General features: G+C 42.3%; 1 protein-coding gene across 4 annotated transcripts in view; it reads right to left on the reverse strand.

Annotated features, from left to right (window-relative positions):
- Nucleotides 1-333, reverse strand: part of LOC105510734 (cytochrome c oxidase copper chaperone) — a 13,629-nt gene extending 13,296 nt beyond the window's left edge. For all 4 annotated transcript variants that reach the window (XR_001001606.1, XR_001001607.1, XM_011940633.1 and 1 more), the window contains exon 1: nucleotides 134-333. Coding sequence is in view for 2 of the 4 variants with exons in the window: in XM_011940633.1 (XP_011796023.1) it covers nucleotides 134-240 (107 nt within the window). In the remaining 2 variants the exon portion in view is untranslated. The remainder of the gene's footprint in view (nucleotides 1-133) is intronic.
- Nucleotides 334-15,302: the final 14,969 nt, after the last annotated feature.

Genomic DNA, 15,302 nt, shown 5'->3' on the forward strand with positions numbered 1-15,302 from the left:
AGGGGAGGAGGCGGGGAAGAGGGGAAGGAAAAGGGCAGAGGGTAGAGGGCAGAGGGCGTAGGGCAGAGGCACCGGAAGGCACAGGCCGCGGCCCGAGGCTCATCGGCGGCGCCCTCTCCGGCTGCACACTGACCACGCATCGCGCGCCTTCTTGGTCTCCGGACAAGCGCAGCAAGGCTTCAGTGGCTTCTTCTCCTGAGGCTCAGGCGGGGCAGGGTTTGAGTCGACCAGACCCGGCATCTTTCGCGCCAAAAGCAGCTACGAGCGGAGACAGCCAAATCTATGCGAGCCTCCGCAAACGCCGATTTGTCCGCTGGCACTTCCGGCAGTCGCTCTAAAAAAAAAAAATACAGGAAGTCCTGCCTCTCTCTGACAGGTGGGGGGGGGATTTAAAAGGGCGCGTGCGCAGCAGAGGCAAAATTCCGGCCTTAACGAGAGGGTGCCTCATCAGCGCATGCGCAAGGAAGCCCGCTGACCTGTCACCTGGACTGTAGTATTTACACTCTAGGACTCTAGGTTATAGAGAATTTGTTAAATCAACTTGGGGAGGGCTCACGAAGAAGGAAAGCAGCAAGACAACTGAGAGATCTTGTAACACCCGTTCCTCCCCACCCAGTATGGAAACGGAAGCCCAAGATGGTGAAATGATTTGTTCAAGCCAAACAGGAGAAACCACAAGTGAAAGCCAGTTCCCTTGAATAACAGACTAGTTTCCACCTGTTTTTTATCTGCCTTCTTCCTGATCCCCACACACTGCAGGCCTTTCCTTTCATTGACCTATTTAAAAATGAATAGCAAAGACACAGAACTACCCAAACCACAACTATTGGGGGAATTTAAAAGGTCCTCTAACCCCCTATACATCTCCTACGCACATTAAATCCTCAGCTAATTTGCATTTATAGCCCATCTCCAACTGATTTGAGTTCAGTATGAATTATTCGGTCATATATTCGTTAATATACTGATGAATAATATTGAAAAATACCATTTCCATAGCATTTCCTCAGGTACATAGGTAAACTGGTGCCCGTCTTATTCGTAACGAAATGGATATAATCATTGGATTTTTTTTCCTGCAGAGAACTGTTGGAAATAGGCAATAAACTCTATTTAATTTAATTTTATTTTGTTCTATTTTTTGGAGACAAGGTCTTGTTCTGTTGCCCTGGCTGGAGTGAAGTGGCATGATCTCAGCTCACTGCCACCTCCACCTCCTGGGTTCAAGCGATTCTCCTGCCTCAGCCTCCTGAGTAGCTGGGATTACAGGTGTGCACCACCACGCTCGGGTAATTTTTGCATTTTTTAGTAGAGACGGGCTTTTGCCATGTTGGCCAGGCTGGTCTCAAACTCCTGACCTCAGGTGATCCGCCGACATCAGCCTCTAAAAGTGCGGGTTATAGGCATGAGCCACTGCGCCCGGCCAATAAAATCATTTTTTAAAGCAGGACTTTGAGGCCCTGTTCAATAGCTGCCTGGTGATGGGTATTTTTGAGTACTTAAACTTTCAGTATCACCTAATCAAAGTTTGTTTCTACATTATAGATATTTAGCTCAGGGAATCTACAGGTGTGTCTGTGAACTGGTGCTGTATAAGAGTAATTTCTATATGTGTATTTTTCTAGTTACTAAGACCATTCCCATTTTGTCATCTGAAAACTTTCAATAAGCATGATTTTTATTTCCTTCTTGATTGATATGTTTAATAATACAACATATTACCCTCATATTCTAAATTCACCCTCATCCATTAGTATCAATTCTTTCAACTAGGTGCTAACTCACATTGTTTAGAATCTTGCTAATGCAACAGTGCTTCCTGGATGAGCAATATCAACATCACTTGTAACCTTAATATACAATAAAATGTGGTTCAACAAATCAATGGGGAAAAGAAAATAGGCTAACCATCTGGAGAAAATTGAACACTACATTAAAAGGAAGAGCTCCAAATGCATTAAAGGCCTACATGGGAAAGATTGAAATATGAAATTAATAGCAAATTGTGGAGGAGAATATTTTAATACTGAGGGATGGAGGAATAACTTATGTTACAACATTTCGAAAGTACAAATTGTATGTCAAAAAATTGAAGAAATTGCATCAAAATAAAGGCTTGGGGTTTTACATACATTACTATAGACAAAGTTAACAAATAGATGACAGAATTGGGAGAACATATTTGAAATCTAAATATTTAAAAAATTTTTTAGAGTTAAAAAAACTAATGTGTTCACTTAGAAGGTGTATTCAGTTGAAACAATGTCACCTTCAGCCACAATATCTTCCATATACATAGAGCTGTGGAGGTTGTGAGAGCCATCATTTAATCTTCATGGCAGTCGAAATTATTATCTGCATTTATAGATGGGGGAAAAATTGAAGTTCAGAGGTGTACATGATTTGTTCAAAGCTTCATAACTTGAAAGTGGCAGTACTGAGTCTCACCATCTTCTCCCTGTAATCTGTCTACTATCCTACTTAATTTATCTAAATGCAAGGCAAAGCCCAGTGCAGTGGCTCACACCTGTAATCCCACACTTTGGGAGGCTGAGGCAGGCAGATCATCTGAGGTCAGAAGTTCAAGACCAGCCCGGCCAACATGGTGAAAACCCATCTCTACTAAAAATACAAAAATTAGCCAGGAGTGGTAACCTGTAATTTCAGCTACTTGGGGGGATGAGGCATGAGAATCACCTGAACCCAGGGGGTGGAGATTTCAGTGAGCCAAAACTGTGCCACTGCACTCCAGCTTGGGTGATGTAGTGAGACTCTCAAAAAATTTTAATTAATTAATTAATGCAAAGCAATTTTTTTAATTTTAAAACTAATCATTGATTTGTATTCACTTGTGCTATTGCATTTTTATGTATAGGAAATGAACAAGGAAGAAAAGGAAGATAAATATCTAACAAGAGTTAAGAGAGTTAAGAGAATTGAGATGAACAGTAGAAACAGATTACAGACCCAAAGACTCAAAGAACCTTTCTGCAATTGAGACTTTGGCCCACTGTCCCTCCCTGCTTCAGGGAAGAAAGATTACTGGTTGTGATAACACTGTCTGTGACTTCCTCAGGTTAGCTAATACCGGCAGGCCTCAGGCAAAGAAACTGAGTAGCAGCCCTTTCTGCACCACACTTCCTTAACCTGCTATGTTCCAGACATTTACAAACCTTTGGTTTCCTTACTGAGCGCTGTAACCCTTACACTCTTTCAACAACTGCTTCTTCAGGATGAAATATTCTCCTGACTTTGAAAAAAAAAGAACAGTGGCCTTTCCAAAGTGAAATATTTAGTCATTTATATCTAGCTACTAAACTATCCTCTTGTTTCAGGATGGTACGGCTAACCAACATATGTGGGTTACTTTTCCTTCCACCTTTTTTTATATGAAGTAAGGTGGAGCACACTGGCTCACGCCTGTAATCCCAGCACTTTGGGAGGCTGAGGCCAGCGGATCACTTGAGGTCAGGAGTTAGAGACCAGCCTGACCAACATGGTGAAACCCTGTTTCTACTAAAAATACAAAAATTAGTTGGTCGTGATGGCAGGCGCCGGTAATTTCAGCTACTCAGGAGGCTGAGGCAGGAGAATCCTTTGAACCAGGGAGGCGGAGGTTGCAGTGAACCGAGATCATGCCACTGCACTCCAGCCTGGGCAACAGAATGAGACTTTGTCTCAAAATAATAATAATTTATATAAAGTAAGCTTTAAGGTCAACTTTTGATTTTTATGTTATCACTCTGCTTTTCTTCTTTCTCTTTATCATTTTTTCTTTTCCTACCTAGCCTAAATGCTTTTATACTTGTGGGATGGCCTGTTTTGGTATTAAACGAAAAGTAGGAGTATATAACATGAAATTTATCATTTCCCTTTCTACCCCAACAAAAATCTTAATAGCCCACTTCCCCCAAGAAAAATAATTTTAGAGACCCGTGATTAGAGTTTAACACTAGGTGGCTGATCAGTACCAAATAATAAAAGATAAAATTCACCCATCTGTTTTACAAAGGCAACTCTGAGATTAGTTTTGATTTGTACCTTTTATATCAAGCTCTTGCTCCTCAATTTTGATTTTAACCAGAATTGGAACTCTTTTAAACCTTTGGAACCCTTTGCTATCACTATAATTGCTAAATTAGTAGGCATTAAGACTTGAAGTGGTGACTGTAGTGGACTTTTTCATAACACAGTGAATATGTTTATTGTATGTTATTGAATGGGGACATTAGCTACCAGTGGCACCAAACAGCAATTTCGTGGATGCATGACAGCCCTGGCAATGCCAGAAGCAACAACTAGGAAAATACTTTCTAAAATCCTTCTATGATAAAGGTATTTTTAGCCATTTTTCAGGCCTAACTAATCCCAGGTGTGGCAGCTTTATCAAGTAAGACTGGGTAATTGTTGGCGGAGAAGGAGTGACACCATATGTTAAGAGATAAGAATTACAAGATTTAAATTTTCATTGGCCTAATGTACTATGTCTACTTTGTATAAACTAACTTACAAAAGTAAGTAAGGTGATTTTTCTACTTATATCTGCCCCTGCAAATAAAAAAATGCTTTCCAATTTCCACAGGTAAATATGTACTGTACAACATTCTCTATAGCTGCAATTTTATTCAAATTGCCTGCCACAGTTTTATGAATGTTGGTTGTATTAGTCTGTTCTCATGCTACTATAAAGAAATACCCGAGACTGGGTAATTTATAAAGGAAAGAGGTTTAATTTACTCACAGTTCTGCATTGCTGGGGAGGCTCCAGGAGACTTACAATCATAGTGGAAGGCAAAGGAGAAGCAGGGACCTTCTTTAGGAGATGGTAGGACAGAGTGAGTGCCAACAGGGGAAATGCCAGACACTGATAAAACCATCAGATCATGTGAGACTCACTCACTATCATAAGAACAGCATGAGAGAAACTGCCCCCATGATCCAGTTACCTCCACCGGGTTCCGAGAGACAGGACTACCTGGATTTCCTAGGCAGACTAAGAATCCCGAAGCCTAGCTGGGAAGGTGACCACTTACACCTTTAAACACAGGGCTTGCAACTTAGCTCACACACGACCAATCAGATAGTAAGGAGAGCTCACTAAAATGCTAATTATGCAACAACAGGAGGTAAAGAAATAGCCAATCATCTGTTGCCTGGGAGCACAGCGGGAGGGACAAGGATCCGGATATAAACCCAGGCATTGGAGCTGGCAAGGCGGCAACCCTCTTTGGGTCCCCTCCCTTTATATGGGAGCTCTGTTTTCACTCGATTAAATCTTACAACTGCACTCTTCTGGTCCGTGTTTGTTACTGCTCGAGCTGCGCTTTCGCTCTCTGTTCACCACTGCTGTTTGCTGCCATCGCAGACCCGCGGCTGACTCCCATCCCTCTGGATCCGGCAGGGTATCCGTGTGCTCCTGATCCAGTGAGGCATCCATTGCTGCTCCTGATCGGGCTAAAGGCTTGCCATTGTTCCTGCATGGCTAAGTGCCTGGGTTCGTCCTAATCGAGCTGAACACTAGTCACTGGGTTCCACGGTTCTCTTCCGTGACCCACGGCTTTTAATAGAGCTATAACACTCACTGCATGGCCCAACATTCCATTCCTTGGAATCTGTGAGGCCAAGACCCCCAGGTCAGAGAACAGGAGGCTTGCCACTGTCTTGGAAGGGGCCCACTGCCATTTTGGAAGCAGCCCACCACCATCTTGGGAGCTCTGGGAGCAAGGACCCCTGGTAACAGTTCCACCCTTGACACGTAGGGATTACAATTCAAGATGAGATTCTGGGTAGGGACACAGCCAAACCATATTAATTGGTGGAAGCCTCCAAGCAGTTAGGTCACAGATGAAGGACAATTTATTGCAATAGCAATAGCAGAATATCAGCATTTTTGTGCCAGTTCCCTGAGCTCCAAGTCCACGGGGTGATGTGAGGAAACCCAGATGGTATCCACATATGCATTGGGTTGAATTATAGGAAAGGAACAGTGAACTTAGGAAACTCAAATCTTCAGTTGTGGGCAGTAAAAATGTCTGACTTTTGCTCCCAAAATAGACACTACCTTTGTCTTCCAAGATTGTTTCCTACACAAAGGAACAAAGGCAAACAGTGCCACCCATTGAAAGACATGCAGAAGGCCGGGCACGGTGGCTCACACCTGTAATCCCAGCACTTTGGGAGGCCGAGGCAGGCAGATCACAAGGTCAAGAGATCAAGACTATACTGGCCAACATGGTGAAACCCTGTCTGTACTAAAAATACAAAAATTAGTTGGGCGTGGTGGCACGTGCCTGTAGTCCCAGCTACTTGGGAGGCTGAGGCAGGAGAATCACTTGAATCTGGGAGGCAGAAATTGCAGTGAGCCGAGATCGTGCCACTGCACTCCAGCCTGGTGACAGAGTGAGACTCTGTCTCAAAAAAAAAAAAAAAAAAAGACATGCAGAAACATGTGCGCCCATGGAGAATTATCTCCCAACATTACTATGTACTTCATTTTAATTAAATTTTATGAACTAATATCCCTCTCCAATATCAAAGTTATTTTAATACAAGTAACCTAAATGACACGACCTAATTTCACAAAGGTTGCGTATTAGTCATTTATTGCTATTACTATGGACTGAACGTTTGTGTCCTGCCATAATTTTATATACTGAAACCCTAATTCCCAATGTGATGATATTTGAAGATGGAGCCTTTGGGAGATAAGTAGGTTTAGATGATGTCATGAAGATGGAGACCCCATGATGGTATTAGTACTCTTATAACAAGAGAAAGAGACCAGAGCCCTTTTGTTGTACCCATGTGAGGATACAACAAGAAGGCAGCCCTCTGTAAGTCAGAAGTAAAGCCAGGATCCTTGCCAGGAACTGAATTGACTGGCACCTTGATCTAGGACTTCCCAGTTTCCAGAACTGTGAAAAATAAATATCTGTTGTTTAAGCCACCCAGTCTATGGTATTTTGTTATTGCAACCCAAGGAGACTAAGACAGACACACATACCTGGTGGTAAAACGTATTTATTATCTCAGAGTTTCTGTAGGTCAAGGGCATTACTTAAGTGACTTCTTTGATTAGGGTCTTACAAGACTTGAATCAAGCTTTCAGTCAAGACTTGGTCTCATCTGTGGTTCTACTGGGGAAGAATATGCTCCAATCTTATGTTGTTGACAGAATTCAGTTTCTTGCTATTGTAGGACTAAAGGCTTTGGTTTCTTGCTGGCTATCAGTTGGAGGCTACCCTCAGCTCCTAGAGGCCTCCTGTAGTTCCTTGCCACATAGGGTTCCCAACATGGTCACTTACTTCCTCAAAGCCAGCAAGGGAGAGAGAGCCACCCAGAAATATGGGCATTACAGTCTTATGTAAGAGAACCATGTAATTACATCTATCCTATCATATTTGGCATGTTCTATTGGTTAAAATACTCAAAAAGAGGGCATCACATGAGAACATGAACACCAAGAGATCAGGATCCAGGGGCCACCTTAAGAATCTGTCTACCACAGGTCGATTATCTAAAGTGAAAATTGATTATACAAATGGAGTCATTCCTGCTATACCCAACCAAAATTTAGAGTTAGAGGACCACAGGGGTGAAAAAACACTCAGGTCTCAAAAGCCTGCTCCAGAAACTATCCCAAAAGCCCAATCCAATGAAACAGCTGCTACAATTTTAAGACTAGTTTGACAACAAATGGCTACCATGACTTCAAAGCTTGTTTTGCCTAGTAACTTTTGACACCCAGCAATCAGAGCTTTCCAGCTCCTGCAAAATGCCACAAGCATCAGTGAACTTTCTTTCATAACAACTTATATGACCTTTCTCTTTTACCAATGAAACTTCAACCATTTCCTTTTTTTTTTTCTTTTTTTGAATATACTGGAGACCACCTCAGTTTGTGTGTTTGTCACAGATTGCAATCCTATTTCTTTGTTTATTCCAAAATAAACTCTTTTTGCTTGGAGATTAGCCTCTATATATTTATCTGTTATTGACATTACATGGTGTCAGAAGTGAGATGCAAAGCAGATTGACTTTGGAAAGAAAATGGCCCCTGGAACTATGGTGTGCAGCGCTCATAGTCAGACCCCTTGAGCCCCCTACTTCCACTGGTGATCTTTTTTCACCTCAGTGAGTTTTTCTTGGGTTAAACACCCTTTTTTTTTGGATTTGAGTTCTTCAGCTTTATTTGGGATTTCTTTATGAAGGGCCTTTCCTCTCCTATTTATTAGGACTCCTATTTATAAGGGATTTGAAGAAGGTTTTGTCATTCTTCCCGGTGAGTATGTACTTCACTCTTTGGTTCATTTTGTGTGCTTGGTTTTTATTTTGGCTCTTGTGTGTTTGGTTTTGCACTGACTCACTTGGATACATTTATTTACACATGGGCTCCCCAAATTCAAAGATATACCAAAATAGCTCCCCCGCACTGGGAACTCGAGCTTGTTATATGCTTAAGTATTATGGTCCATCTTCCTATTCTTTTTTATCTCAATGGACCAATTACACTAAAGAAAATTTGGAATTACAATGGCCATCTCTTGAACTCCCTAAGTTTGTTTTTCTTAAAACTAAATTAGAAGGCTATGGCTACAAAATTAAATTGCCTGAAAGGGGCATATACTTTAAGTGGTATCTTGAAGCATCTAAATGTATTCCAGCCTCGAAAATCACCTAACTCCAAAATACCATCGCTAAGTTTACTGAGACAGATAAACAACTAAAGGAAGATTTAAAAAAGTCTTAGAAAATCAGTCTTTCTCTTCGCCCGGTACCACCACCTCTCTCTCCTCTCTACCCTTCCCTTTCTGAAAACCATACTCAATCCTGATACTTTCTCCCCTACTACCCTCCCAGCTTCTGATCCCCATCCTCAACCTATAAAAACTCGTCACTTTAGGATTAGACCCACTAACAATCCTGAGGTTCCTTAGATTGCCTGTGTCCTTGGAATAAGGCTGAAATCCATGTTAAAGCCAAGGAATTTCCTAAAGTTACCCAGGACCCTCTTTGCTTTGCTGATGAATTTAACATTACAATTGAAGCTTACTAGGCCAGCTTCTCTGATCTTAATCAACTCGTCCACATGCTTGTGGGAGAAGGCCAGGCTAATCACTGCATGAAAAAGGTCAATTGTGCCTGGGCATGGTGGCTCACGCCTGTAATCCCAACACTTTGGGAGGCTGAGGTGGGCAGATCACCTGAGGTCAGGAGATAGAGACCAGCCTGGCCAGCATGGCGAAACTTGGTCTCTACTAAAAATACAAAAATTAATCAGGCCTGGTGGCACACATCTATAATCCCACCTACTTGGAAGGCTGAGGCAGAGTCATTTGAACCCAGGAGGCGGAGGTTGCCATGAGTTGAGATCACTCCACTGCACTCCAGCCTGGGTGATAAAGTGAGACCCTGTCTAAAAAAAAAAAAAAAAAAGGAAAGAAAGAAAAAGGTCAATTGCACACACCCTGTATTAGTCTGTTTTCATGCTGCTGATAAAGACATACCCAAGAAGGGGCAACTTGCAAAAGAAAGAAGTTTAATTGGCCTTACAGTTCCACATGATTGGGGAAGCCTCACAATCATGGTGGAAGGCAAGGAGGAGCAAGTCCCATCTTATATGGGTGGTGGCAGGCAAAGAGAATGAGGAAGATGCAAAAGTGGAAACCCCTCATAAAACCATTAGATTTTGTGAGACTTATTCACTACCATGAGAACAGTATGGGAAAAACCACCCCCATGATTCAATTGTCTCCCACTGAGTCCTTCCACAACACGTGGGAATTATGGGAGTATAATTCAATATGAGATTTAGGGGGACACAGAACCAAACTATATCATTTTGCCCTGGCCCTTGCCAAATCTCATGTGCTCACATTTCAAAACCAGTCATGCCTTCCCAGCAGTCCCCCAAAGTCTTAACTCATTTCAGCATTCACTCAAAAGTCCGCAGTCCAAAGTCTCATCTGAGACAAAGCAAGTCCCTTCTGCCTATAAGCCTGTAAAATCAAAAGCAAGTTAGTTATTTCCTAGAAGCAATGGGAATACAGACATTGGGTAAATACAACTGCTCCAAATAGGAGAAATTGTCCAAAACAAAAGGGCTACAGGGCCCAGGCAAGTTTGAAATCCAGTGGGGCAGTCAAATCTTAAAGCTCCAAAATGATCTCCTTTGACTCCATGTCTCATATCCAGGTCATGCTGATGCAAGAGGTAGATTCCCATGGTCTTGGGCAGCTCCCCGCCTGTGGCTTTGCAGGTTACAGCCTCCCTCCTGGCTGCTTTCCTGGGCTGGTGTTGAGTGTCTGCAGCTTTTCCAGGTGCATGGTGCAAGTTGTCGGTAGATCTACAATTCTAGGGTCTGGAAGGCAGTGGTCCTCTTCTCACAGTTCTACTAAGCAGTGCCCCAGTAGGGACTCTATGTAGGGGCTCCAACCCCACCTTTCCCTTCTGCATTACCCTAGCAGAGGTTCTCCATGAGAGCCCCCCCACTGCAGCAAACTTCTGCCAGAGTGTCCAGGCATTTACACACATATTCTGAAATCTAGGTGAAGGTTCCCAAACCTCACTTCTTGACTTCTGTGCACCCTCAGGCTCAACACCACATGGAAGCTGCCAAGGCTTGGGGTTTGTGCCATCTGAAGCCATGGTCTGAGCTCTATGTTGGCCCTTTCAGCCATGGCTGGAGTGGCTGGGATGCAGGGCACCACGTCCCTAGGTTGCACACAGCTTGGGGACCCTGGTCCCAGCCCACAAAACCACTTTATTCTCCTAGATCTCAGAGCCTGTGATGAGAGTGGCTGCCATGAAGACCTCTGACATGCCCTGGAGACATTTTCTCCGTTGTCTTGGAAATTAACATTTGGCTCCTTGTTACTTATGCAAATTTCTGTAGTTGGCTTGAATTTCTCTTCAGAAAATGGTGTTTTCTTTTCTATTGCATTGTCAGGCTGCAAACTTTTCAAACCTTTATGCTCTGTTTCTCCTTTATAACTGAATGCCTTTAACAGCACCCAAGTCACCTCTTGAATGCTTTGCTGCTTAGAAATTTCTTCCACCAGACACCCTAAATCATCTCTCTCAAGTTCAAAGTTCCACAAATCTCTAAGGCAGGGGCAAAATGGCACCAGTCTCTTTGCTAAAATATAACAAGAATCACCTTTACTCCAGTTTCCAACAAGTTCCTCATCTCCATCTGAGACCACCTCAACCTGGATCTTATTGTCCATATCACTATCAGCATTTTGGGAAAAGCCATTCAACAAGTCTCCAGGAATTTCCAAACTTTCCCACATTTTCCTGTCTTCTGAGCCCTCCAAACTGTTCCAATCTCTGCCTGTTACCCAGTTCCAAAGTTGCTTCCACATTTTCAGGTATCTTCTCAGCAGTAGCCCCCTCCTGGTACCAATTTACTATATTAGTACATTTCCATGCTGCTGATAAAGACATACCCAAGACAGGGCAATTTACAAAAAAAAGAGGTTTAACTGGCCTTACAGTTCCACATGGCTGGGGAAGCTTCACAATCATGGTGGAAGGTAAGAAGGAGCAAGTCTCATCTTACATGGATGGCAGCAGGCAAAGAGAGAATGAGGAAGATGCAAAAGCAGAAACCCCTGATTAAACCATTAGATATTGTGAGACTTATTCACTACCATAAGAACAGTATGGGGGAAACTTCCCCCATGATTCAATTATCTCCCACCAGCTCCCTCCCACAACACATGGGAATTATGGGAGTACAATTCAAGATGAGATTTGGGTGGGGTCACAGAGCCAAACCATATCACACCCCTAACAGAATTTAGAAAGACCACTCCTCATCTCCCTAGAAACTGGCTTATAATATTGGGAGCAGGAACTGTAATGTTCAAAGTTTATATAGGGCCATCCCCAAAGCATTCCCTAAAGTCATTGATCGGAATAAAATTCAAGCATGTACCCAAGAAACAAACGAACCAGTTCATAACTATGTGATTATAACAGACTCCAGATTGTATTTAAAGAGAATTCTGGCCTTCCCATGGACATTGACTCTACTAGAGTTGCCTTTAACTTTATGTTTGTTAATGGTCTCTCCTAACAATTTGCTCAGTTAGTAAAAAGAGCTTGCAAGGAATGAGAATCCATGCCAATCCTTTACCTTGTTAATTTGGTAAATCAATTAGATAGCACCCTAAAGGATACCAATAAAAAGAAGACTACGAAAATCCCCAACCTCCAATTACAACAAATGAAACATCCCAGAGAAAACGATTAGAGCTCTCAATGGCACCACACCTCTAATTCATGAAACTCACCTTCTGGCATCTGTCATTATTGTAAACAACCTGGACACAGCAAGAAAAACTGTTATAAACTTAACCAATCTAAATAGTCTTCTTCATTTAACTCTTTGACTCCTGCCTCCTAATGAAAGGGATCCAAAAATATACAGGGGCTTTTTCCAATTCTTCCCCTCAACCTCCTTGGCAAGGAGGGTCTACCCATTCTCATTGACACAGAAGCAACCCTATCAGTGCTCAAACCCACCAGCCTAAGCCAGGCCCTGCTTTGGAGTTATAAAATTATTCAAATAGTAGGAGTTTCTAATAAACCACTGAAGGCATTTCTAGAGCAGCCCATTGCTTTTTGCCTTGGGTTTTTACAAGATACCTATCCTTTTTTACTAGCAGAATCTGCTCCAGCTAACTTATTGGGATGAGATTAAAAAACAAAAAAGTCATGTTGGCATCTCTTCTCTTTATCCCTAAAGGGGGAAATAATTCTGGAGTCTGATAAGCCCAATAGCCTGTTGAACTCTACCAATAATCTCCCACTCATTTGTTATGTTGTCCCATGCACTAAAGAACTCTCCACTGGGTCCCAGAGTTCCCTACTGGAACAGAAAACTGTCTCTTTATCAACCACATCATCAACAGATGTTGGTAGAATTCATAATGCACCCTCAATCAAAATCCAAATTGATTCAACCAAGCCCTTGCCTGGTATTAAACACTATTCCTTAACCAAACTGCCTTAGACCTGATATTGAAGAATACAAAACTCAGGGCCTAATAATTCCCTGTATCAGCCCCTAACACTTCCACCCTCCCAGTAAGAAAACCTAATGGTTGAGGATGGAGAGTTGTTCAGGATCTCCATGTCATAAATAATATCATTATACCCTGTCACCTTATGGTCCCAAATATACATACTTCTGTTCCCAAATCCACATACTGCTGACTTCTATACCTGCTGATAGTGAATTTTCACTATTGCTGACCTCTGCAGTGTCTTCTTCAGCATCCCTGTTGATCAAACTAGTCAATATCTGTTTGCCTTTACCTGGGAAGGACAACAATATACTTGGACAGTTATGCCTCAGGGCTATATGGAAGGCCCTTTCTACTTTTCTCAAATTCTGAAAGCTAATTTACAAAATGTGGCTTTTCTTCAAGGCTCACCCTTACTAAAATATGTAGGTAATTTATTTCTTTGTTCTCTCTCACGCAGATAGCCTGTGAGATAGACAGTGTGCATCTTTTAAAACTTCTAGCCACAAAAAAAACATAAGGTTTCTAAGAAAAAATATAACTATACTTAAGACCCAAGCTAAATATCTAGGTCATCTGACTTCTTGAACAGGACTACATTTGGGCCCTGAACAGATCCAAGGTGTCCTTCAGTTCCCCAAATCTAAAACGAAATGGCAACTCAGAGAGTTTCTTAGACTTGCTGGATACTGCAGTAACTGGATACCAAACTTTTACTTAATTGCTCAACCCCTGTACAGCCTACTCAAGACCTCTAAAACCGATCCCATTGTTTGAGAAGAATCTAAAAATATTGCATTTACTAAATTAAAGGAAGAATTATTAAACCCCCCATATCCTGAGACATCCCAATTATCCACTTCTTATTTTCCTTTTTGTTTATGAAAAAAGGGAAATTCCTTGAGCGTCCCAACTAAAAAAGCACTGAGAGTAACACTGCCCCTAGTGGATATTACAGCCAATAACTAGATCCAGTGGCCTGGGGATTATGCTCCTGTTTGGGAACTATTCCAGCTACGGCTCTACTAGTTACAGCTACAGAATAAACAATCATGAGATCTCCTTTGACCACTTCTGTTCCCCATTCTGTTGAAGCTCTTAAATTCCCATCATACCCAATACCTTTCCACCAGTTGTCTTAGCTCTTATGAACTTTGTTCACTAGCTGCTCCTCACATAACTTTCTCTATGTAACAATCTTAATCCTGCATCTCACTCACCCCTTCTTTCTGATGAAAGCCCCCATGAGTGTTTGACCCTCACTATCTTTGACTCCCCAGAGAGATTTGCAGAAAAGTCCATTAGACAGTGCTGAACTATCGTTGTTTATAAATGGATCATATTTAAAGGATGACACTGGCAAAGAGTGTGCAGGATATGCAAGTATTACCTCTTTTGAGGTATCTGAGGCTAGCTTCCTACCTGTGGCTACTTCTGTCAAACAGGCTGAGCTTTTACCCTTACTTTGGCTTGCCTCCTTGCTAAAGGGAAATCCACTAATCTGTATTTACAGGCAGTAGGTATGCTTTTGAGGTTGCTCATGATTTGGGGATGTTGTGGAAATAATAGGTTTCCTCACTTCCCATGGGAGGCCAAATTACAAATTACACACAAGACTTACTGAATGTCATCTAGCTACCAGCTGCTTTGGCTATTGTCTAATTTTCTGGACATTAAAATCTACATTTTTACGGAAGTGAGAGTAAACCTCTTTGCTAATAATGCAGCAAAGAATGCTGCTATTCAAGGATCATTTGATCAAATCTCTGTTATGGCCCCACTAAAAGAACTTTCAACAAATGATTTAAGAATAATTACCAAAGAGGTCAGGCACGGTGGCTCATCGCTGTACACTTTGGGAGGCCGAGGCAGGTGGATTGCTTGAGCCCAGGTGTTTGAGACCAGCCTGGGCAACATGACGAAACCTCATCTCTACAAAAAAACACACTCAAAAAATTATCTGGGCATGGTGGTGTGCATCTGTAGTCCCAGCTACTCAGGAGGCTAAGGTGGGAGGATCACCTGTGCTCAGAGAGGTAGAAGCTGCAGTGAGCCATGATGAAGCCTCTGCACTCCAGCCTGGATAACAGAAGGAGACCCAGAAAAAAAGCAAAAAAAAAAAAAAGGACAATTACCAAACATGCACAGAATCAGGCATCAGACGTCAAAAAACAAAACTGAAGACCGGGCGCGGTGGCTCAAGCCTATAATCCCAGCACTTTGGGAGGCCGAGACGGGTGGATCACGAGGTCAGGAGATCGAGACCAT

Source organism: Colobus angolensis, unplaced genomic scaffold (genome assembly GCF_000951035.1).
Source record: "Colobus angolensis palliatus isolate OR3802 unplaced genomic scaffold, Cang.pa_1.0 Scaffold190, whole genome shotgun sequence".
NCBI classification, from domain to species: domain Eukaryota; kingdom Metazoa; phylum Chordata; class Mammalia; order Primates; family Cercopithecidae; genus Colobus; species Colobus angolensis.